The sequence below is a fragment of the Aedes aegypti genome, chromosome 3, assembly GCF_002204515.2.
Source record: "Aedes aegypti strain LVP_AGWG chromosome 3, AaegL5.0 Primary Assembly, whole genome shotgun sequence".
NCBI lineage: Eukaryota > Metazoa > Arthropoda > Insecta > Diptera > Culicidae > Aedes > Aedes aegypti.
Genome location: NC_035109.1, coordinates 100,360,414 through 100,385,499, shown reverse-complemented (window position 1 = coordinate 100,385,499; position 25,086 = coordinate 100,360,414). Strand labels below are relative to the sequence as shown.

The following is a 25,086-nucleotide window of genomic DNA, read 5'->3' as shown; positions in this document are numbered from 1 at the left end:
GTTTTTGTCTGTACTATGATCTCAATTAAATTTCCTTATCTTCTACCTTATTCGCGAATTTTTCTCAAATATATTTCATGGTTTTGTAGATATATGTTTTTAGACTATTCAAAATAGTTATTTCAACGTGGAAAATAGTACAGTTTTGACACATTCACCTGCTTTACATCTTTCGAACAGCCAACAATAATTTGGAGTTTTATTACCTGAAACAAGTTAAAATTCTTAATTTTACTATAAGCATAATCATAACATTCAAATTTATAAAATTTGGTAATATTTGGAAGATATTTCAAACTTTTCATGAAAATATCGAGTTAGAGAGGTAAACTTGAATGGGAATCTCAAATAAATCGCATCGAGTTAGAGAGGTATAAACTTACTGAGGGATCATAGTATGTTAAATAAAAGGGACCGTGCATTCCATTGAGTTAGGGGAAATATTGAGACACAGAATATCGAGTAACCCGAGGTGAACCAGCCTCAAGCTGAAAGTCTCGTTAATAAAGGTAATAATAGTAATAAAATATCGAGTAAAGGAAATTTGACTGTATTACCCTGGATAACCAAAGACATCTACAATGAATTCTTTATGAAATTTTGCATGATTCATCTATGTTTATTATTAGTCAGTTTTCCGAAATTCTTGATGTATGTCACCTTTACACTGACCATGTATTTAGTAGCCTCGAGGTATTTTCGCGTTGAATCCTGGAACGAACAACAAGCCGTTCTTGGGTTCTCCCACAAATCTAATTTTATTTATACTTATAATCAACAGTGTTTTTCCCAATATAAACCCACTACAGTGCATGGTCGACGTAACCACCAGCACAATATTTGCTGTGAAAATGCGTTTTTGTGTTCCTAGTTGCATTCTTCAATATTTCAACAATTAAGGTCATACAATCTGTGCGATTGTTAAAGATTGAAATCCAAAAGTTGACTGGGGGTGACTATTCGATTAATTATTTACTTTTGTCATCTACAAACGCATACGTCGCTTTATCCGTCCAATCAGTGAGTTAGATGAATGATTATATGGACGAATTGACGTAAACAACTGGTCACTGTTATAACAACCTTATACGGTTTATACGCTAAACTATCGGAATATACACTCTGCAAATCGGGTGTGTCTTCGGATAAGTTGGTCGATTGTGCACTTTCAATCAAACTATGTATAATAGAGTGATGCAATTTTTTTAAATTTTTGCTCCGCTATGCTGAAACGATTCAAATTATGATAAAAAGCATCCTCCCAAAGTTTGATATGAATCGTAAGAAATTTGACTGTGCACATTCTATTTGAATTTTATATGGAGATTACTATGGAAAGCGTCAACTTTTTGTAGTTATCCCTCTTTCTCTTCGTCATAATATTCTATGGAAAAGTGAACACACTCTTCTCATGTGAAACCATTCCAGCTACAACTTTGACTAAGACCACATTTTGATTGGACGTCAGGAAAAATTGCTAGTCATATTTATAAGGTGGGTTTGCATGTAGCATGCTTCACCAACTGTTCGGCAGGCAACAATGGTGCTCCTGGTGGGAAGAATAGATCAAAGTCATCTAGGCTACTATGTTCTACAGCAAAATAGCAGTGTTACTCTGAAAGGTTGGGTGACAAAACGTCGAAAGACAAAATGTCGAATGCCAAAACGTCGAGTGACAGAACGTCGAAAGGACAAAACGTCGAAGAGACAAAACGTCGAAAGGCCAAACGCCGAAAGAACAAAACGTCGAAAGACAAAATGTCGAATGCCAAAACGTCGAATAGAAAAAAAAGTCGGAGGAACAAAACATGGAAATGAAAAACAATGCAAATATCTGACAAAACGTCGATCTATTCGATGTAAATCTGAATAATAATTGGAATTTGAGGAATATGAAGAAAATCGATAAATATGTAATGTTTCGAACAGTTAAGGCAGTGAAATTTTTTTTCCACTGTCATTACCCTGATACCATAATTCTAAGTTGGTCTTCGAAGGGATATCAAAAAGTCAAATTGAAAATTGTTAAAACTTGTCTGAAATGTTTAATATATTGGTTTATTTCTCAGGTTACAAAACAATAATTGGAGTCTTTCATAGAAGTGGTTATTTTATTATAGTCAAACATTGGAAGGAAGATGCGAAAGACGTGTTTTGAAATAAAAATATCACAAAAAATGTCTAAACTCAATTCAGTAATTAATAAAGGAAACTTGCTGGAGATCCTTACTTCTATATACGTGATCCTGGAGTTTCTGAAAAGATAATCAAGTTAATCAAATAAAATGAACAATCGATTTCGGAAAAGATTCTATTGTACTTATTTGACAAAAGAATGGGTAAATTTTCAAAGAATTATGAATTCACATCACATTAAATTATTTAAACCTGCATATTAAATTAAGTTATTTAAATTGTCATGTTTAGTTATATCATCCCACCTTATACAAACTTTTAAACCTTAATTTATAAGCTAAATAACATGATCTGCAAATACGAAAGAGCAATCGCATAATATCACACTAACGGAACTCGAAGAAAAACGAAACTGATCAGTTAGTAATACAGTAATAGATTAGTCAGTAACAATTCAGTCGATAGGTATGCAATGAAGAAGTCCAAATTCGCGCAAGTCGTTTCACTAAAATAACGTGGTTTAATAGGATGTAACCGTTGAGCATTAATATCGGAAGGAAAAGACTAGCGGAAGAGTTGAAAAAGGATTGTTGTTGGGAGAGGAAAGATTTTTCACAAAACGGAGGGATCTGCGGAATGCGTTACTGAAGGAATGACTAAGCTCACGAACCTATATCCCCCAACTTTGACTTGTTGACTAGTTTGATCACTTTTGCATATCCAAGACTTCAATTTCGTTTTGCTTCACAAAGTGTTTCTTCCCTCGTCTGAAATAGATGTGAGAGTGACAATTTTTGGAAATTTGTTCCATGCTTACTGTGATATACATTGAAAATGTTGCGGTTTCCAACGCCATCCGCATCGCAACCATTTTTCCTTAGCAACGTTATTTCGTTTGAAAAATTACTGCTTTCGACGTTTTGTCTCTACGACGTTTTGTCCCTTTCGACGTTTTGGGATTCGACGTTTTGGCATTCGACATTTTGGCTTTCGACGTTTTGTCTTTCGACATTTTGTCCCTAAACCACTCTGAAAGTAGTTGAATGATCATCTCAGCATAATTTATACTTTGTTATCAATAATAACAAATTATCCTTACGTCCAATAAAAATGAGGTCTTCGGCAAAGTTGTAGCCGGTAAGATTTCACATGGGATGAGTTTGTTCACTTTTCCATAGATTATTATGACGAGCTGTTAGAGGACTGAACACAAAAGGTTTGCCTTTCCCATAGTAATTTCCATATATACTTCAAATGGCGTGTGCACAACCAAATCTCTTCCAAATCACTTCAAATTTTGGGAGAATGATTTTCATCATAATTGACATCGTTTAAGCATAGGGGAGCAAAAACTTCAAAATTTGCATCAGTCAAATATATAATATAATATTTTAAGACTTAAAATTGGATTAAATTACTGAAGAGACGTATCGAAGGAGCAGTTGATTTTATGACCACCTTGGATACTGGGAGTTGTTTATCCTCTATCAACTAGTGAAAATTTAATCATGAATAAACCAACCTTGCTACTGAGCACACGTCTTTCTCTAAAGGTTATGGGCCCAGTAGCGTCTGGCCGTTGAAGATCAATTCAATTCAAGTTTGTGAAGATTGTTACGGATTTACGGAGAAGACGGAAGGATGTCGAGTGCAGCCAAAGTAGGAATTGTTCAGTTTGCTGGCGAAGGATACGACGTATGGAAGTTCCGGGTAGAAACGCAGTTGTCGGCCCATGGCGTAAAGGAAATGATCACGAAGGATGAACCCACGGAACAACAGAAGCGGGAAGCTTTTCGGGAAAAGGACGAAAAAGCGAAGGCGCTTCTGGTGGCATACATCGCTGATTCTCACTTGGAGTACGTGCGCGACAAGAACACTGCAAAGGAAATGTGGAACTCCCTGGCAAGTACGTTCGCGAAGAAGGGTTTTGCGGCGCAAACCTATATTCGAAGATCTCTGGCAACGCTGAAGATGGAAGAAGGAACACCGTGAATGGACCATTTCCGCCGATTTGATGAATTAGTTCGACAGTTGAAGGGAGCTGGAGCTACTATTTCGGAATTGGATGCCGTGAGCCAGCTGTTCATTTCGTTATCATCGTCGTATGATGTAGTAACAACGGCTATGGAGAACCTGGAAGATGATCAGTTAAAGATGGACACGGTGAAGGCGCGTTTGTTAGCCGAAGAGCAGAAGCGATCGGGAAGAGACTGCGGTTTCAAGGTCAATGGTGTTTCGGATGGATCAAGTTCAGCGTTAGCAGCGAAGCGTTTGAGAAGCAAGGAGAGGAACTCGGAGAAAAGTAAGTTTCAAGGAAAATGCTTTATTTGCGGAGAAGTGGGACACAAAAAGTTCGCATGTCCGAAGATCAAGAATCGGCGCGACAAGGCTCAAGTGGCGACCATCCCGGTGGATAGAGAAATTGCATTAGTACTATCTCAGGAAGAAAGAAAGGATCTGAACGAGGAATTGAAAATCGAATGGATCCTGGATTCGGGAGCAAGTCGTCATATGGCGTATAACGAAGAGCTGTTCCAAGATTTCAAGGAGTTCGATAATCCGCTGGTGATTGAAAGTGCGAAGAAAGGTGAGAAGCTAATCGCTACGAAAGAAGGCACAATGAAAGGAAAGGTGGCTGGTAATGGACTGACGCTGTCCTTCGGAAACGTGCTATGTGTGAAGAATTTGAAATTCAATTTGCTGTCGTTATCGCGTTTGCTGAAATCCGGTGTGAAGGTCGAATTCAAGCCAGATCGAGCAGTTCTATCGGAAGATGGTGAAATTATAGCCGTGGCGATGTTACGTGGAAGCCTATTCTATTTGAAGATGAACTGTCTGGCGCCTGGCTCGGCAATGCTTGCGAAAGGAACCGAAGGTGAGCTGCAGTTATGGCACAAACGATTTGGACACTTAAGCTACAAGAACATTCGACGCCTGAAGCAGTACGAGATGGTTGATGGACTAGGTGAAGTCAGCAATGAGGGAGGATTTTGTGAACCCTGCGCGGAAAGCAAAATGATCCGGATGCCGTTCAACAAGACTCGACCGAGAACAACAAGACTCGACCGAGAACAACAAGACCTTTGGAGCGTGTTCATACAGATGTCTGTGGCCAGATTACACCGAAGACGGCAGATGGGTATCAGTATTTCGTGTCATTTATCGACGACTATACCCATTTTGCTGTGGTTTATCTGATGAAGCGTAAGGATCAAGTTTTCGAGTACTTCAAGGTATATGAAGCCATGGCGACGGCGAAGTTTGGATTGAAGATTGCCAACTTAAGATGTGACCTTGGAAGATAATATTTTTCGAACGAGCAGAATGCGTATTATACGAAGCAAGGAATCCAAGTGGAATCAACGGTTGGCTACACCCCTCAACACAATGGAGTGGCAGAAAGGTTCAATAGAACAATTGCGGAAAAAATGAGAGCAATGCTTGCAGAATCCGGAGCACCGAAGACGATGTGGGGAGAAGCAGTATTGAACGCGGTGTATGTAACAAGTCCTATTGATGCACTGAAAAGCAATACCACTCCCGCTGAATGTTGGCATGGTGAGAAACCGGATGTTGGAAAGCTGAGAGTATTTGGAAGTCTGTCATTTGCATGGATTCCGAAACAAAAAAGAAGCAAATTGGATGCAACTGGTCTGCGAAGTGTGATGCTCGGTTATGCACCGACTGGTTATCGCCTGTGGAATCTAAAAACCAGAAAAATGTTTGTGGCCAGAGATGTGAAATTCGATGAGACAAGTTTTCCGTTCAAGACACCGGAGAAAGAAATGCCTTCAAATTTGGTTATTCCGGAAGTTATCCCTGCTCCTGAACCGGTCGAGGTAGAAGATGTGCTACAAACTGTTGAAGCTGAGAACGATGCTACGAATGACGATAGTCCAGTGGTTTCAAGCGCTGATGAAGATGAATTTGAGGACACTGCTGATAACATCAGTGAAGAAAATGCATCAGCGCTCCCACCACAATTGAATAATGGGAACATCTGTGAGGAGATTGTTCCGAGGTCTAGTGGTCGGGAGCGCAGGACCCCAGGTTGGTTTACTGACTTTATTGCTCCATATAGGGCGCTTTCTGCTGCTGATGAATCCCAACAGGTACCCACGTGCTACGCTGAGGTCGACGGGCATCCGAACGAGTTAGAATGGAGGAAGGCAATCGATGACGAGCTGAGGTCCTTGGAGAAAAATCAAACCTGGACGATGGTGAAGTGTCCTGATGCGGTGAAACCTGTACCAAGTAAATGGGTGTTCACATTGAAGACTGATGCTGATGGGAATCCTGTGCGCTACAAAGCCCGTTTGGTTGCCAAGGGGTACCTGCAGCGGAAGCACATCGATTATGATGCGACATTTGCACCTGTGGCCAAACTTTCGACTATAAGGACAATTTTGGCTGTCGCGACAAATCGGGACCTGAAGGTTCACCAAATGGACGTAAAAACGGCGTTTTTAAATGGCATTCTACAAGAGACGGTGCACATGCGAGTTCCAGAGGGGGTATGCAGTCAGCCTAATGAAGTATGCTTGTTGAAGAAATCCCTGTACGGCCTCAAGCAATCGCCTCGCTGTTGGAACGGTAGGTTTAATGAAGTTCTGGTGAACATGGGATTTGTTCGTTCCCGCCATGACTACTGTGTATACGTTCGTGGACAAGGAAGGCAGATCGTCTACATCGTGATTTACGTGGATGATTTACTTGTGGTTGCTGGAGATATCCGGACGATAAACGAAATCAAGATGAGACTGAAACAAGAATTCGAGATGACAGATATGAACGAACTCCATCATTTTCTGGGCATCAAGATAGAACGAGATGAAGATGGTGCTATGCATTTTTCCCAAGAAGCACTGATTCGGAAGATACTGATGCGGTTTGGAATGGACAATTGTAAACCTGTCAATACACCTGCTGAAACGAAGCTGCAACTTTGCCTATCGACTGAAGGTTGTAGCCATCCATATCGAGAACTAATTGGCAGCCTAATGTTCCTGATGCTGGGATCAAGACCAGACCTGTGCTTCATTGTGGGTTATTTAGCACGATTCCAAGATGCTGCAGGAGAAGAACACTGGAGGCACGCTAAGCGAGTGCTACGTTACCTTCAGGCTACCAAGGACATGAAGCTGACTTTCAAGAGGAACCTGCATGAACCACCAATCAAAGTATTTGTAGATGCTGATTATGCAAGTGATGAGCTGGATCGCAAATGTGTGTCTGGATTCCTTATTAAGGTATTTGGCTGTGCAACCGTTTGGTCATCGAAGAAGCAGCGTACAGTAGCTATGTCGTCAACAGAAGCTGAATATATTGCGATGAGTTCTTCAATTAGTGAAACCATTTGGCTCAGTGGACTTTTGGCGGACCTGAGAGAATCAAAACTGTATCCTGTACCAATTCACGAGAATAATCAAGGTGCTATTGCTATGGCAGAGAAGGAAGAAACAAAACGCGTCAAGCATATTGATGTCAAGTTTCACTTCATCCGAGAAGCTGTTGCAGAACGAAAAGTAAAGCTCGTGTATGTACCAACCCAGAGGCAGGAGGCGGACATTCTTACAAAGCCGTTACCTGCTCCAGCACTAATTACATTGCGGTCAAAGATTGGATTAGAGACCATCAACTGAGAGGGGGTGAAGAGACGTATCGAAGGAGCAGTTGATTTTATGACCACCTTGGATACTGGGAGTTGTTTATCCTCTATCAACTAGTGAAAATTTAATCATTAATAAACCAACCTTGCTACTGAGCACACGTCTTTCTTTAAAATTACAAATAATAAATCGTAGCTTGAATTATATTTAAACATCGATAATAGTAGTTTAGGCAACAAGTTGCAGAATGATGAGCTTTAAAGAACGAGTTGTACATTTATCCAACGAGGCTTGCTCAATTGGATAATTACGATTAGTACTGTAAAAATCGAGTTCTGCACAAGTTGTGTACAATATTATTTATGCACATCGAAATACAGTTGACTCTCCACAACTCGATTTGTATTGTATAACGCGATAATTCGATGGCCCCTTAAATATCGAGTTCTAGAGAGTTGATTTTGTTTTGATAAATTTAAGATTTTTTCTATTTCATAACTATCAAAAATTATAACACAGCACACAAGTATGAGAGTAATATTATTCTTGTTAACCTTTACATTACCGACAAGGCACTTTCAAATAGCTGCCATTTCGTCAATGTTCATTCGATTTCCTCAGTTTACTTTGAAAGGGTTTCAGTTATTTGTCATAAATGGACAATGCTGAATTCTTAACCATGCCGCAGATATTCCGGGTTGTACTGGGGTCACAAAGATGCCTAATTTGGGAGATGTGATTATTTTTTTTTATTTATCGCAGTTACAACACTGAAGTTTTTATGCGAAACGTAAGATAATGATCGATTGTCATCATTTAAAAATAATTTGAATAAGTGGACCGTTCTGGAACATCTTAGCTGGTTCCGCCAGGGCCAGTTTGAGGACATTTCCGTTTTATGTCTAAAACATACCGTGCGACGTCTCAACCTTATTGAAATCGAAAGAGCATGTCAATAAAAGAAAAATAAACCTAATATCAATAGATTTGGCCACTCCAGAGCACCTGACACAGGTTCCGCCAGGGCCTCTTTAAGGACATTTCCGTTTTTTGTCCAAAACATACCGTGTGGCGTCTCAATCTTCGTGAATTCGAGAGAACCTTGTCAATAAAAGAAGAAAATACTTGGTATGACCATATGCGACCACTCCAGATATCCTGGCACAGGTTTCACGAGGGCTTCTTGGGGAACATTTCCGTTGTAAACATACACACCAATAGGGCGATATTCAAAACTGAAAAGACAATAGATGACTCTTTTTCAGTGGTTGTAAAAACGAAATCCTGAAGCAAAGAAAGCACAATGGAAGATGAACTAAATATAAAAAGTTATGTATTCATATTACGCTTGATTTCTAATCACTACTTTTTCGATCCAGTTTCCTAATTGCAAGTAATATACATTTTTCATTATTTTCCATACGTTTTGACAGCTCACCGACTACCATTCTTCCATGCGAAAGGAAAGGAATACACACATCAGTGTCGCCGCTAGGCGGCCAGCACAGATAAACTGAATGTTCGAAGGGTTGTTGTCTGTACTTTTTGCCACTGGCGCCAACTGTTAATGATTTGGATCAAAATAACAGTCGTTACCCTATTCCTCCCTATTAATGTATTGGACATACATTAAAAGGAATGTATACGTTTTAATAGCAAATTGATTCCGGAAAATTTCCCGGATTTACCAAAAAAAAAATACTAAATTATTCAAAAGTTAAGTTGTTCCTCGCAATTCCTCTAAAAGTAATTGGTTCTGTCAAATCTAATACAGAGATATATCATAAATAATATGTTCCCAATTGAATTTTTTTAATAGGGTAACGACTGATTTTGATCTTCAAAACTTCAAAAGCAAACTGTTCTGAAGAATTCGTGAAATGAATCCTTGCTTGGTGATCTTGAAGATATTTTTGTTGAGAAATGTTTGTACTATTTTTTGGAGAAATACTAAGTAATTCCTGAAAATCCTAAACAAATAATTAATGATCAACTGGAGGATACTTTAAACTAGTGATTGGAATTTATATGTAATAAGTACCGTAAAATGGGGTGTTAAGGGATGAAAAAAAAATTCTACACAAATTTCAAGCAACTTCTAGTATGTCGATAATTGAACAAAGGAAAGCCCTAACATTCTCTCGTCGTGTATATCAAAAGCCAAATACAATTATGAGGATCCCATGACAGATTTCTGAGATAATCATGAAAATGTGTGATTTTTGACGGAAATGCAAAATGGGGTGTTAAGGAATTTGAGTTTCGTAAATAAAACCATATTTTTCCAACAACAAAACATAATCTTTTTGGTCAATAACTTTGATGCTTTCATTTAATTTCATAAGTTATGTTCAACCATAATCAGTTAGTACATCAATATTATTGAACTTGGAACTATTGCAAACGTAAACCGTTTTATTTTAACTGCTAAATTTTAATAGTTATTAATCCTATTTGGGAACTATCAATACATCGTAAAATTGTCTTGAAATGATTTTTATACTTAAATGCAACATGATCATAGCCTATATATTTGCAGATTACGAATACTATAAGCTATGCAGAGCATCTGTATAAATAATCTATAATATAAGGATAATTTCAACAAGCTTTTAGTTTTAATAGGGGAAACGGTCAATTCACCCTGTAAGTAAAACACTTAACTAAACAAACTATTTGCATGCAACTCCCAGTGGCATGGTCGAAAAAAATACTGAAGAAGAAATATGTTCCAGTATGAAGCGGAAATCTAACGCTCACTCTATAACACAAAGCGTTTAGTGCCCGACTAGGCTGCACATAGTTTCTCTAAAAGAGCTCAGAAATCTCAGAGTCTATATACAGAGAGTTGCGCCAAGAGGCTTCTTTGAATGATTGTTCTTCTTCGTCTTCGAAAATAGCACCTATTTGTTTTGCTGGTCTGCTTGATGTGTAGACGGTTTGACAGTTCGATAGGTATAGATTTGGTTTCACTCTTCGCAAAACTCTTCATTTATGGACTCTGAGAAATGACAAAATATTATTATTGTTTACCACTTCATAGAATTACCACTAAAAGGATCACTGGCTCCAAAACCATTTCCAAATAAAAGAATCATTTAAACTTTCCAAGCATTTTACCAGTGTGATCAAACAAGTTTTGGTAATATTATCATGAAAAATACCATATTTACTTTAATACGTTGTTATCAAAATTTTCCTACAAGTTTTACCGATTTTCGAGATTGGACATTTTGGTGATATTCAGTAACAAACAAAATAGACCCTTAAACTTTTACAATGCAGTTTCATTTTACGGAACAAGCCAAAATTATATTGGAATATATCACGTCATGAATCGAATGAGTTTTGTAACTTGGAAAAATTAGAAAAGATAATCCCCTAACACCCCACTTATTTGTAAAAAGAGACTTTTTCCATAATAAATATTAAAAGATAGATAAACTAGATAAACTTTTCCAAAGTTTTTGTCTGCGTTGTGATCTCAATTAAACATACTAATGTTCTAAGTTACTCACATATTTTTCTTAATAGTGTTTCATAGTTTGAACAAAAATGTTTTGAATCGTATTCAATATCTAGACTCCACAATGCTTTATTTTAACAGACATCCCCTATCACATAAGGCAGCTCACAATTCTCCGAACAAATCAAGCATTTCAGATGACTGATATATCGATTTTTGACAATTTTGTGGCTTGTCAAACCTGATGGAGAAGTTCAATCCCTTAAAACCCCACGAGTCCTTAACACCCCATTTTACGGTACGTAGAGGGCCTTCCAGAAGAAATGATTAAAAGAATTTCTAATGCATTCTCTGGCGGAATTCTTCAAGATTTTCTAAGCAATTCAATAGTGATTCTTTGAGAAATTTTCTGGTGAGATCAGAAATTCTGGAAATGATTTTCTGTGGAAACCCCAGGACAAACTCCATGAAAACTGATCGAGGAGTTCTTGAAGAAAGCACTGAAAAGTACGAAAGTAATTCATAAAGAAATTCCCATAGGATTCTAAGAGGAATCTCTTCAGCTCAAAATCGTTGAAGAATCACAAAGGACATTCCTTGTTTTTTTTTGCTAGATTTATGGAAAGATTTTTGACTGGATTACAAAAAGAATGAATGTGTAAATCACTGATCTGCCGCGAAATGAGACAAAATAACAAATAAATAAAATTAAAACCTGTGAAACTATGAAATTTGTGAAAATCGTGAATATTGCGACCGACATTACATCTGTAACACAAATATATGCTAGGCTCCCCCTAGGCGCCTTTAAGAAAAAAAATCCTAGCTACGCCCATGGTCTAAAGGTGAAGATGATGTTTTGTTCATAATTGCCTAAAAGGTTAATAAAATATGAATTACAAAATGAACTGGTATCTTATCGCTCTATTCCCGCATTGCAAAAATTTTCAGTGTAAGTACTTTACGAAAATTACACATAGTATGAAGGCAATGATGCCCTTTTAATAATAGGGGAAGGCGGGGCAGTATGGTCATACGGGGTAAAATGGGCCACCTTTCATTTGAGCTTAAAACACAGATTTTGATCTCGATAACCTTAGAACCTTATAAAGTATGCTTCAATTAGTCACCACCGTGAGAACTAGGCAAAAATCTTATTTTGAACTTCATATATCGATGAAAATCTGAAACGTTGATGCTACTACGAAAATCTTATAAGATTTTGGATGTAGAAATAAGCTTTGCATAAAGTTGTGTTTATTGACTTCAATTTTTTTCACAGCAGTTCGTTCTTCCATTATTTATAGACATTATGTGCACAAAATTGTATAGATTTTAAAATAAATTTTCAATAAAACATAATTTATATGAAACATCTAGGAACGGGGCAATATGGTCATAGCCGGTCAAAGCTATCTTATCACAAAAATAGATAACCAAAAATGGCATGTCATTTTAGCAGTTTCATTGCAATATTGTTATCGCACGTGATTTCAATTAAAACTTGAATTTTTTACTGGTTAAACTTATTTGAACGACTATGTTTGAATACTGAAGCTCTTAGAACCATGATTTATTAAGCTGTCAGCAAAACATACCTTTTCATGATTAAAATCAGACTTCAAACCAGTTTTTGTACTAAACTCTATCATACATTATTGTCTTCTTCTAAGTTAAGCCTTGCAAACGGTTTTCCATTTAAAATAATAAGATTTAGTATGGTGGCTCATATTGCCCCGTAGGGGGGACCATTTCGCCCCGTATAGTGTAGAGTCACACACAAAATAGTGTTTTTCAAAAATGTTCCCAAAAAAATTCTAAGTAATCTTTTTACCAAAATACAACTGTGGTATGAAAGGAGATACTTCAAACTACAAATTAAGCTTATGGATCGATTAAATTGTATTGTGTTTCTATGCTTTTCAAGAACTTTTGCTTAAGTGGACCATACTGCCCCTATTGACCCTACTCATGTAGTGTATGCAAGGGACCGTCTATTCATTACGGGTATAGGGAAGAGAAGGGTTTGAGTAATCTTTCGCGCCAGACAATCTAAATTTAATGTTCATACAAAAAAAAAACTTATCAAGTCATCCTACATTAAATAGTCGAAAATGGTTTTACGTAATGAAAATCGTCCTAAAAGAAACTGAATTATTGTTAATTAAAAATTAAAAAAAACTCCGACGAGGATGGGATTCGAACCCACGCGTGCAGAGCACATTGGATTAGCAGTCCAACGCCTTAACCACTCGGCCACCTCGTCGTGATAAGTTGCGAGGGATCACATCCTATGACATTTCTTCTCGCTTATTGCAAAAAAAAGATCTTCCTCTTAATGCTTACACAAGTGTCCCGAACTAAATTTGTAGCATTTGTAATCAACATTCCAGATATCATTGCTACATACAGATCATAACGACCACCAGGTAATGATTAGATGGTAGTTATGATAATCAAAGAAATTTGTTGAATGCCCCGATCCCTCGTTTCATCCCGATCGGTCGAAATTACTTTCAGACCCTTATCAAGTTCATTCAACGAACGAACCTACGAACGAAGAGCTTAGCTCTCTATCTAATCTGAACCGCATTACATACGAGGTGTCTAGCATTCTAACAAGCCTTACCTACATAGGTAACGTGAATCCACGCTTCAGTATAGTAAACAAAACATCCGAAATAAAAATATTGATGCTCTTGTTGGGGCACCTCAAGGGGGAGAACTTTGGCTTGTTTCCATTTGGCGTCAGTGTAGAACTGTGAGTCGATCCTCATTCAAAATATTCATATTGGTGCATTGAATTCTCCCAAAGGAAGATTAGTGTTCTGCATTTGATGGCTCTGGGCAGGTAGGTTTGCATTTCTAAAAGGCCGATGCGTGATCTTCTTCGTTTGTATGACTTTCAGAATGCAAATTACAAGACAGCAATTTAAGCGGTCGAACGATGACGAAAAGAGCGAAGAAGAGCCAAGCGTTTGGCACGATTTGGAGCAGCTGATCAACCTCGGTGGCACCCATCTGGCCTGGCTGGTGTCGATTGGATTGACCTTAGTGCTGTTGATCTTTCTGGTCACCGGATTCCTGCTGGCGACCGCAATACTAATGACAACATTCTACTTCTTCATTAACGAGCATCATCAGCGGCTGCAACAGCAGCAATTGATGCACCAAACCGATTCGCTGCTGCCCGGAATGGAGTTCAGCTGACCGAATTCTCTTTCTAATATGACGATTACGTGTGTGTGGCGCGTAATTGCATTTGTGCTTTGACGACTTTTGAGCGTGCGTGTGAGACAATAAAACCATCTATAGACGGACGACCCAACTCAGGAAATTTGTGATTAAAATTATAGAACTGTTTTTTCGAGCGATGCACAGTGCTTCCTGGGGATTAAATTCGTGATTGAAATTGTTTTGCACCTTAAATGTTGAGCAGTTCTGCTCATCCTGCGGCCTGCGGGCCGCATGTGGCCCTTGAGGTTCAAGAATGGGTCCCACGGAACACTTAGATAAATGAATGTTTTTCATTTTCAAAATTAAAACCATTCAAAAAGAAAATTCTGAAATTGAATGCCTTGTTTTATGAATATTCAAAGTTCTATATTCTATTGATAAATTTAAACTTATTAATTTAACTTATAAGCTGATTTCCCTACAAAATCGACAAGTTTGGAGATTTGTATCTCTGCTTTTAGCATTCATAAAAAGCTGGAATTTGAACTGCATATTAGAAATAACTTCAAATTAGACCACTCTTTTCTTCAAATGTAATAGAAATATTTCGATTTGAATTTTATGCCATTTGTCTAATAATTTTGAAATAACTCAGAAATAAAATTGAATTTTATTTCTTTCCCACAGATAGAACTCCAAATTAGGGGTCATGCACAAATTACGTCACGCTCCAAGGGGGGGAGGGGGTCAAGCCAAGCGTGACAAGCCTTGCAAAATTTTTGAAGGACTCATACAAAAAACGTGACAAAGGGGGGGGGGTCGAAAAGCGTGACATAATTTGTGTACCATCCCTTATTTATGAAATGCTGTTCAAATTTCTAGTCAATCGATGAGTTCAACTTTGTGATATTTTGTATACTTTATTCTTGCTAGTGACATCATTTTTGTTTTCTGTATTTCAATGCTCAAGGATTTATTTTTATTTAAAATTGCAATGAATGTTGGTCAGCAACAACATGACTGACTGAATGCTCTTATAAATATTACAATAAATTTGAAAACATTAATGGATCTGAATCTAAGTCTCAATAGAAAATGGCATTGTCTTATCACTATCAGAGAAATAAGAATTCCAAACATTGGAATAGTAACAAAAATGTTCCTTTTTTTCGTTTGCGTTTTAAAATAATGAGTGTAACCAAGATTTTTATTCGGTAGGGCGGCATCCACATATTACGTAACGCTCTAGGGGGAGGGGGAGTAGGCTCAAGCGTTACGGCTCATACAAAAATTATAAATTTTTCGTACAAAAAGCGTTACGGAGGGGGGAGGGGTCAAAAATTTCCAATTTTAGCGTTACGTAATAAGTGGACGGTACCTAGGATAATATTATTAATAACATTAAGTTTCAAAATCAGTTGCAAACGTCCCATGTTCTATGTGAACCTTATGGAGAGCGGAACAAATATGCGTAAAACGGTAGTATTCTATTAGAACTATTCAAATTTCAGATTTGGCCCGCAATATGCTGCAGCTTATAAATAACTGGCTGAGAGGTATGATGTCGTCCCATAGATGCTACAACTAGATAACTCGAAATTTGAAATTTTTGACTTCAATATGCCAAAACATTTTTCTTAATTAGATCTGTAAAATACCTACAGCTCATAAGCGTGTGATTCAAAATACACAAGTTAAAGTTTATTTTTGAACCATATCTTCTGCGCTTAACCGTCACCTTGTAAAACGGTCTTGTTTTCAAAGTTGCACATCCCAAAATTTTGATTTTCGAGTTATCTAGTTGTAGCATTAAGGGGACGATGTCTTCAGAAGTGAGGATGTAGAGACTCTTCTTAGGCTAAGTATTATTTTTGTGATAAATTTCGCTAAGCAGTGATTTAACTTGTTTTTTACAAAATTGAAGATACAGCAATACAATTTATTGCAATGGAGTGCTTTTCAAAAGCCCGAGCAAACGTGTTCGGGTTTCTCGCGTTATTTATTTATGTAGTTGGTGTTACATCAATCAATTTGATAAAACCTCGTTAACGATTTTACGCCAATTTACTCGGTCCATGGCTGTATCTCTCCAATTTCGATTTTGGCCCACGTTCTCCTGTACTTGTTGCACCTGATCAAGCCACCTCGCTCGCTGTGCTGTACGCTTTCTTGTACCAACCGAATTCGACGCAAACACCATCTTCGCAGGATTGTTGTCCGGTAGTCTTGCTACATGCCCTGCCCAGCGCACCCTTCCGGCTTTCTCAACCTTCTGGATACTGGGTTCGCCGTAGAGCCTAGCGAGCTCGTGGTGCATTCTCCGCCGCCACACACCGTTTCCCTGCGCTCCTCCAAAGATCGTCCTTAGCACCCTTCGTTTGAACACTCCAAGTGCTTGCAGGTCCTCTTCCAGCATGGTCCATGCTTCATGTCCATAGGGGACCATCGGTCTTATGAGCGTTTTGTACATGGTACATTTGGTGCGGGATGAATCTTTCTCGACCGCAGTTTCTTCTGGAGCCCATAGTAGGCGCGACTTCCACTGATGATGCCTCTCCGTATTTCAAGACTAACGTTGTTATCATCCGTTAACAAGGATCCGAGGTAGACGAACTCATCAACCACCTCAAAAGTATCCCCGTCTATCGTAACACTGCTTCCCATTTTGATGAGTTCAGCTCCAATACCATCCTTACCATCCTTACCAGCGGCCTTGTTATTCTTGAGCTGGTTGATGCCATCCTTAACTTCCCTCAATGTGGGGGCAGGTTGGTTTCCTTCATCCGTCGTGCTGACGACCCTCTGCGCATGTGTTCTCCGTGCCATTCAGGTGTTCATCGTAGTGCTGCTTCCACCTTTCAATCAACTCACGTCCTTCCGTCAAGATGCTTCCGTCCTTATCTCTACACATTTCGGCTCGCGTCACGAAGCCTTTTCGGGATGCGTTAAGCTTGTCGTAGAACTTTCGCGTTTCTTGTGAACGATGGAGCTGTTCCATTTCTTCACATTCCGCTTCTTCCAGGCGGCGCTTTTTGTCCCGGAATAGGCGGGTTTGTTGCTTTCGTTTTCTTTTATATCGCTCCACGTTTTGTCGCATTCCTTGCTGCAGCATAGCAGCCTGCGCTGCATTCTTCTCCTTCAAAATCTGCCTGTATTCTTCGTCGAACCAATCGTTACATGTCCTCCTTTCCACGTACCCTACGATGCTCTCGGCTGCGTTGTTGATGGCTGCTTTTATGTTGCTCCAGCAGTCCTCAAGAGGGGCTTCATCAAGCTCGCCCTCTTCCGGCAACGCTACCTCGAGATGGTACGCGTATGCGGCGGCGACGTTCGGTTGGGCCAGTCGCGCTAGGTTATACCGAGGCGGGCGTCGATACCGTACATTGTTGATGACGGATAGTTTTTGGCGCAGTTTCACCATCACTAGATAGTGATCAGAGTCAATGTTAGCGCCACGATAGATTCTGACGTCGGTAATATCGGAGAAGTGCCGTGCATCGATCAAACGTGGTAGATTTGTGATTCCGTCTGCTGTGGTGATCTCCAGGTGTATCGATACTGGAGGCTGTGCTGGAAGTAGGTGCTACGAATGGTCATGTTCTTGGAAGCGGCAAAATCTATCAGTCGTAGGCCGTTCTCGTTTATCAGCTGGTGGGTGCTGAACTTTCCAATCGTCGGTCTGAACTCCTCCTCCTGGCCAACCTGAGCTTTCAAATCTCCTATGATGATCTTGACGTCGTGGCTTGGGCAGCGGTCGTACTCGCGTTCGAGTTGCGCCCCGACCAACCAGTCTTCATAATTCTTTATAGATCTTTGACCAACGATGGCGATCGCTAACGGTTCAAAACGAATCTATATCGATCGCTATCGAAAATCACTGACTGGTTGACCGGGGCGTAAAATGCGTCCTTGTCATCATCAGTGCTTCCGGAGTGAGGGCTATGCACGTTTATGATCCTCAACTTGCACCTTCTTTCGTTGATCGGCCACCACCCGATCACGCGCCTTTGCATATCACCCATCACTATAATAGCTGTTCCCAGCTCACGTGTGTTGCCGCAGCTCTGGTAGATGGTATGATTACCTCTAAACGTTCGCACCAACACACCTCCTGCAGCGCTACGATGTCGAAACCGCGGATCTTCAGTACATCGGAGAATATACGTGTGCTTCCGATGAAGTTGAGAGATTTGCAGTTCCACGTACCGAATTTCCAATCGCCAGTTCATTTTCGTCGCTGTGGTCTTTGTCGATTGTTCTGATGGTACGTATTTTCTCGTTGACGTTCCTGTGCTGGTGTATTTTTACGGTTGGCTTGCAGGGCCTGACACAAACCCCCTAGATTTCCGAAGGACCATTCCCCCTAAATGTTCGGAGGGCCATAGTGTGCAGTTTAGCTTAGAGTCCTTCTCTGGCACTCGGACGATGATCAGCCGCCCCTGACATGAGGAACAGACGCTGTTGTGAGCCGCTCCTAACATGGAGTTCAGACGCTCAAGGTTTGCAGAAGCAAAAGCAAACCCCCCCCAACCCCCCCCCCCCCCCTTCCCTGTCAGCATACGACCAGAGTTCCCACCGGGGTTGGCTACCCGATCTTCCCTGAGGTTACTCGTACCCCGGCCGGTACCACGAGGAGGTACACTGATAGGCAAAATAAAGTGCCCACCTTACCAGTTTCCGAATTTCTCTCATTGATTTGATTCAAATGAAAGTTAACACTCCTAAATCTTTTTTGATATTTTATTTTTGATATTCTTTTAAAGTTGCACTTATGAAATTTTGATAAAAAAAAGAATTTTACTCAAAGAAAAAGAAAATTAATTTGTATGGAAAAAAAATAGTGACAAAATAAAGTGCCCACTTCCTTCTTGGCCCCAGAAAAGATGATTTAAGAAAAATAAAAAGCAATTTAATAGTTAATGTGTCCTCCTTTGGCCTTAAGGACTTGCTGGAGGCGCAACGGCATGCTTTTCACCAGGTTTTGTAGGTGTTCTGGTTCTAGTTCTTCCCAGGCTCGCTCCAAGGCTTCAAAATAATTATTTTTGTTGGTAACACCAGTTTTGTCAACCCTGGCACCGAGAATCGCCCACAAATTCTCGATGGGGTTGAGGTCTGGGCTTTGTGGAGGCCATTCCAGCGGTTTAACCCGACAAGACTGGAAGAAAGACTTGGTCTTCTTGGCAGTATGCTTCGAGTCGTTGATCTAGAAAAATATGAATTTCTCTTCAAGGCCCGTTTGGATCAGCGAAATCTCCAGATTTTCCCGCAAGATGTTGATGTTGGAATCTGCCGTCATTATTCCGTCGATGTTCACGAGGCTTCCTACTCCACTTCGTGATGTTTTCGAACAGCACCCTAAAAAGGACACTGCAAAACGCATGAGCGTAAAGAGAGCCTATAGCTCATTACCACAGCGGGTTAAGAATAACAGAATGTCCTGAAGATTCAGGTTTCTGAAATCAGTTTCACTTAATAAGTGTTAACCAAGTAATTGGAATCGCAATTACGCGAAGATTGGATAGTTACATAGACTAATCCAGTTGCCTGCGTAGTAGTGCAATGTTGATAAAATTTTCTTTGTTTGCTGTAAGAACTGTCACAACATTGCTTTTGTTTGCTGTGAGAATCCAAATATAAACATAATTGCTGCAAAACAACCACTTCCTTGTTGGCCTGCCGTTGACCGAAAGCTCAATAGCGTCAAACAAACATCGATCTGTTTTCATTCTGAGGAAATCGACTTGTGTAAGATTGATTGTGCGTTGGTGTTCGTGACAGTTTGCTTGGGGACCTCTATATCAGGTGATAAGAAGTTCCATAATCGGAATCACAACTATCACACACAAATGTATCAACACACTGAATATTTGCCATGTGATCATTGAGTCGGCAGTGACCAGTCAAGGTTGTTACCAATGTCATGTCTACCTATCTCAAGTGACATTAATTGTTCTATCTTTTGACTTGGTACCTTTTATGTGTTCGTACCTACGGTATTTCTAAGCTATAAGTACTGGCTGCAGTTGGCATAGAAGAGAGACTTCCCAAACTGTGGACTTATTAACATTTTATTTTATTCTTTATTTACAGGATATAAAAACCAAGAGACTGCAATTCTGCTTTGACAGATTTGTTAAATACTTAGCCACCTTTAAGATGGCTCAGTAATGTACAATTTTGTTTGACGACATGACTCAAAATTATTCCAATATTGCTGGTGCTGAGTTGCCGCCCAAGAATTTCTGAAGCTTCACCCAGCACATCAAAATTGGAATTGGAATCTCTAAAAAGTCGCCAAAGGCATCGAACCTACGTGGAACTATGATTCTGGAGCATATTCTCGAAATTCAATATCCTTCAAATGGAATGGAAATGAAGCCAATGATAGATAGAGGACTTTATATTTTCCAAGTTTAGCTCGTTACTATCCTTACTTTCTACATCTCAAAAAACTTGTCTGACGCCATCATACCTCTAATGCCAACGTTTCGGGCGCGAAGCAATTTTAATCACGAATTTAGCCCTCAGGAAGCACTGTACGATGGCATCCTACAGAGTCATGCGATGCTCCATTGCGAGCTAATTCATAAGCCAATTCATTCCCAGCAATGGAAGAATAGCAAGGACCCATATAAGTTTTACAGAGTTCACTGAATTCAGTTCCTCAAATTGAGTTCGACGTGCGATAACAAGCTTAGTGATGAGTATCAGCATCACTACCCACAAATCAGCAGAAGGCCTTTTAATAGGCAGTGAACGACAACTCGTTTGAAATCATCCATTGGGGATGGTTCATCATGTGGTAAAAACACCACAAAACGAAAGACGTATTTCCTATTGAGGTCATCAACAGAAACATCAATTGTGACATGAAATGAGTGTAGCAATGTCAGCGCTATTTACGAGCACGCATGCACGAGGTATAGCACGCAAGTTTGCCATTTCATGTTTATGAAAGTAACAAAAACTGGGTCCACAAGGTTACCTATATAAAAGTTCACAAAAGTAAGGTTTTTGCGCCATTTGAACTGTACCATTTGCATGAGTCTACAAATATTAATCGTTGCTGATATTTTATGCTGAAGATTGGTCTAACTAAGCTATCCTAACCGTAGCCACTACCTAGACTAGGCAGAATTAAGCTTTTCGCAATCTCAGAACGAAAAAGACCAGCAGCGAAAAAACCAGATCGGTATATCTAAAAAGTCGCCAAAGGCGAAAAGCATAGACTACACTGTGTAATACGCATAATGCGAAACCATAGAGGTTAAAATTTAAACTAAATTACAACGTATCAATAATCCCATCCTTATTTAGCCTCAGGCTTCAGACTGAAGAAGGGCAGCCGATTATCTCGGAGAAACACAAGGTCACCTGCACCATTGCTTCGAGTAGCACAGGAAGGGCATAATACTGTAGAGGGCGCCCTGGTACTCCACAGGCTCCGTTTGCGGTTAGGTTTTATTTAGATCCCCCTAACCATTCATTCTTAGGCACGGTAAGCTTAAAGCCGCATGAATTAGGGGTCACCTGTTAGGTGGATTTTTACCACTTGAACAGGCAGTCCGTAGTGTTAATTCTTAGCCAATTGAAACAACCGCTACACACTACGCATTCGTATATCGATGATACTCTATGCCCAGGGAAGTCAAGGAAATTTCCATTACAACTGGGAATCGAACCTACGTGGAACTATGATTCTGGAGCATATTCTCGAAATTCAATATCCTTCAAATGGAATGGAAATGAAGCCAATGATAGATAGAGGACTTTATATTTTCCAAGTTTAGCTCGTTACTATCCTTACTTTCCACATCTCAAAAAACTTGTCTGACGCCATCATACCTCTATAATGCCAACGTTTCGGGCGCGAAGCAATTTTGATCACGAATTTAGCCCTCAGGAAGCACTGTACGATGGCATCCTACAGAGCTCCGCTGACTGATGTCGACGGAATCGAGTTCCGCAACCCCACCTACGCAATACTTTGGAAATTGTAGTAGAATCACTTATTGCTTCTACACACCATATGAACAATAATTTGTCGGTTAATTGAATGATGAGAACAATCGTGTGGACGGCCGCCGCCTTGCGTTTCTTTGAATCTTTCACCCACCACAGAAGAGCCCTTAATTAGAGCATCAGTTAAAACGGAAAATCCAATCCAATCTCTGACATTATTGCGATGGACTGGAAGCTGATATTTAATGGCTCCGAAAGGGAAACAGGATGGAGTAGACTTTCTTGGAATACTGGCATTAGCATAGATGGCAAAAGGTGACTGGAGTTAAAATGGTTTAATCAGTTTCCTCCTATTATTGCGTCATGGGTGGTTAATTTGCAAAGGACCCCTGAGATGTTTTATGATTCTGGAAACAATGGCACCTGTTGCTTATTAGGAGCATCAAACTGAAAATAGTACAGGTAGAAAATTGATTATATTTAATTATTTGTTTTTCTTATATACTATTTAGCCAATATGTGAAGGGTATTTTAAACTTTTTATTCACTATAATAATTAAATTTGAGTGCGCTTGGTAAAACCCATAAGCAAACGGGTTCAATTTTTTTTTCTACGTTGCCAGAGTGAAAGTCTTATTTTTTTCATTTACACGTTTTGTCGGTAGTGCTAAAAATAGTAACAAAATAAACACAATTTAGTTCTGAAATGATAACCAGTCCAACTATGATCCGTTCAATCACGAAACATTTTGAACAAAACACGCAATACCCCGGAGAGAAAATAGGTCAACGACTCCGTAGGGACACGGCGCGGCGAGCAATCAACAATTTCTGTGTTGTCTCCCTTTCGGGAAAAAGATTTGCACTCATTCCTTTTATTTTGATAGGATCCAGCGATAGTAAACAAAGTCAACTGATTCCTACGAGAGACGATCCCTCCGAGGCGGGAAAACTATATTCAACAGTCCGACATACCGAGTTTCCCCCTTCCACCTGATGGAATTGAATTGCTTACAGCTCCCCTCCAAGAAGGCGCCAAAATTCCGCTATCCGAAATTTCCATCTCCTATAGGGTAACTGGGTGTAATACGCCCCAACGGGGCAATACGCCCCTCTTCATTTTCACGGGATTGAGGCTTCTTTCACACATAAATATGATTACATATCTTGAATATTCGCGAAAAAATGATGTTGCGCATATAAGTTCTTTGAAAAGTATAAACAATCAATAGAAATTCTAAAAATATCGAAAATCAGGTTTTTGGTTTAAAAATTTGCTTTTTATAAGCGAGCCTCAGGGGGGATGAAGCTCATTCTTTACTATTGTACTTAATACAAAAACTTTTACCGGAAGACGACTGCTAATGGACCCTTTTAAGATTAGCAGGTGGTGGAATTCTCCTTGGAAACATTTCTATAACGCTGTGGACGTTTTTTCTACGGGAGGGGCATATTGCCCGGGTTGTTTTGAAACGTAAACATTGGGACCGTTTACAAAAAAACATCTTATATACTTTTTTAAAGCAACCTGGAAGGAGAAAGTTACGTGCAGAGCATGGCCAACTAAGCAAGCAACACATTGACATAGAAAACTATAGAAGTGATGCATTTGCTACTGCGATAGAGCAGTTTTTTCTTAAGGGGGGGCGTATTACACCTTTTTACCTTACATTCGCGTATTCTGCGCGATAGATAGATGACATCAGACATGATTCAGCCAGGCAATGGACAGCAATATAAGGGAATGTCCATTAATGACGTAGCATTTTAGGGAAAGGGGGGCGGGGTTCACGAAAGTGTGACGAGGGGGAGGGAGGAGTCCCAAACTACTGGACGTAACATTCTGAATCATATCAGTAAAAACAGTAAGATGCGCTTAAGAGAAAATTACCCGTTTTTATCGTACTTTTTGTTTAAGTTACTTAAAAAAGATTATATGAACCAGATAATAATTATACCAAATGCAACTGAGTACCGAATTTGAAATAAAGTAAAGTGGGGCAAAACTTCGAGCAAGAATTTCTTTTCAAGATTTCCAGCTCAATTCGAAACAAATGTTATAAATGTCATGAAGGTTCGAATGCTATTCGAGTAAGAGACTTTCGGTCCAAATATTATAGAAATCGATTGAGATATAGAAAAGTAATGGTTATGGGTTGCTCTTAGACGCGAAGATTGTAATTTTCGGTCGAACTTTCATTGCATGGCCTATAATAAGGAAGCTTAGAGATGTATGCGGAGATTCTCCAGTACCGGACAGCACCCAATACCGGACAGGGTCGAAAAATTGAGAAATGATGGTCGTACACCATCTTGAGTATTAGAAGAAAAGAAAGCTATTATGAAGAGTAATGTTTGCGTGGAATAACATATTCTCGAAACATGCATGCCTTTTTAAAAAACTAGAGATGTTTGAAAATCGTTTAAAAGTTGCCGTATTATATTGACGAATGATCCTTATTAGTGATTATTTTGAATATGGCATTCATTCCATCCTCGGTTCTGCCCCACGCTCGCCAAATCGATACGCACTTGATCCGCCCACCTAGCCCTCGCTGCGCTCCACGTCTTCTTGCAGGGTTGCTGTCCGGCATTCTTGCAACATGCCCTGCCCATCGTATCCTTCCAGCTTTGGCCACCTTCTGGATAATGGGTTCGCCGTAGAGTTGGGCGAGCTCGTTGTTCATCCTTCGCCGCCACACACCGTTTTCCTGCACACCGCCAAAGATCGTCCTG

General features: G+C 39.6%; 1 protein-coding gene and 1 non-coding gene across 2 annotated transcripts; one reads left to right on the top strand and one right to left on the bottom strand.

Moving 5' to 3' along the window:
* Positions 1-13,395: 13,395 nt before the first annotated feature.
* On the bottom strand, positions 13,396-13,477 carry Trnas-gcu. Its single transcript has one exon. It is a non-coding gene; the product is annotated as a tRNA-Ser (tRNA).
* Positions 13,478-13,767: 290 nt separating this feature from the next.
* On the top strand, positions 13,768-14,574 carry LOC5569299. The gene is made up of 2 exons (XM_001658372.2): positions 13,768-14,062; positions 14,121-14,574. Exons 1-2 carry the CDS (start codon positions 14,049-14,051, stop codon positions 14,419-14,421), a joined length of 315 nt encoding a protein of 104 aa, XP_001658422.1. The 5' UTR covers positions 13,768-14,048; the 3' UTR covers positions 14,422-14,574.
* The last annotated feature ends 10,512 nt before the right edge of the window (positions 14,575-25,086 follow it).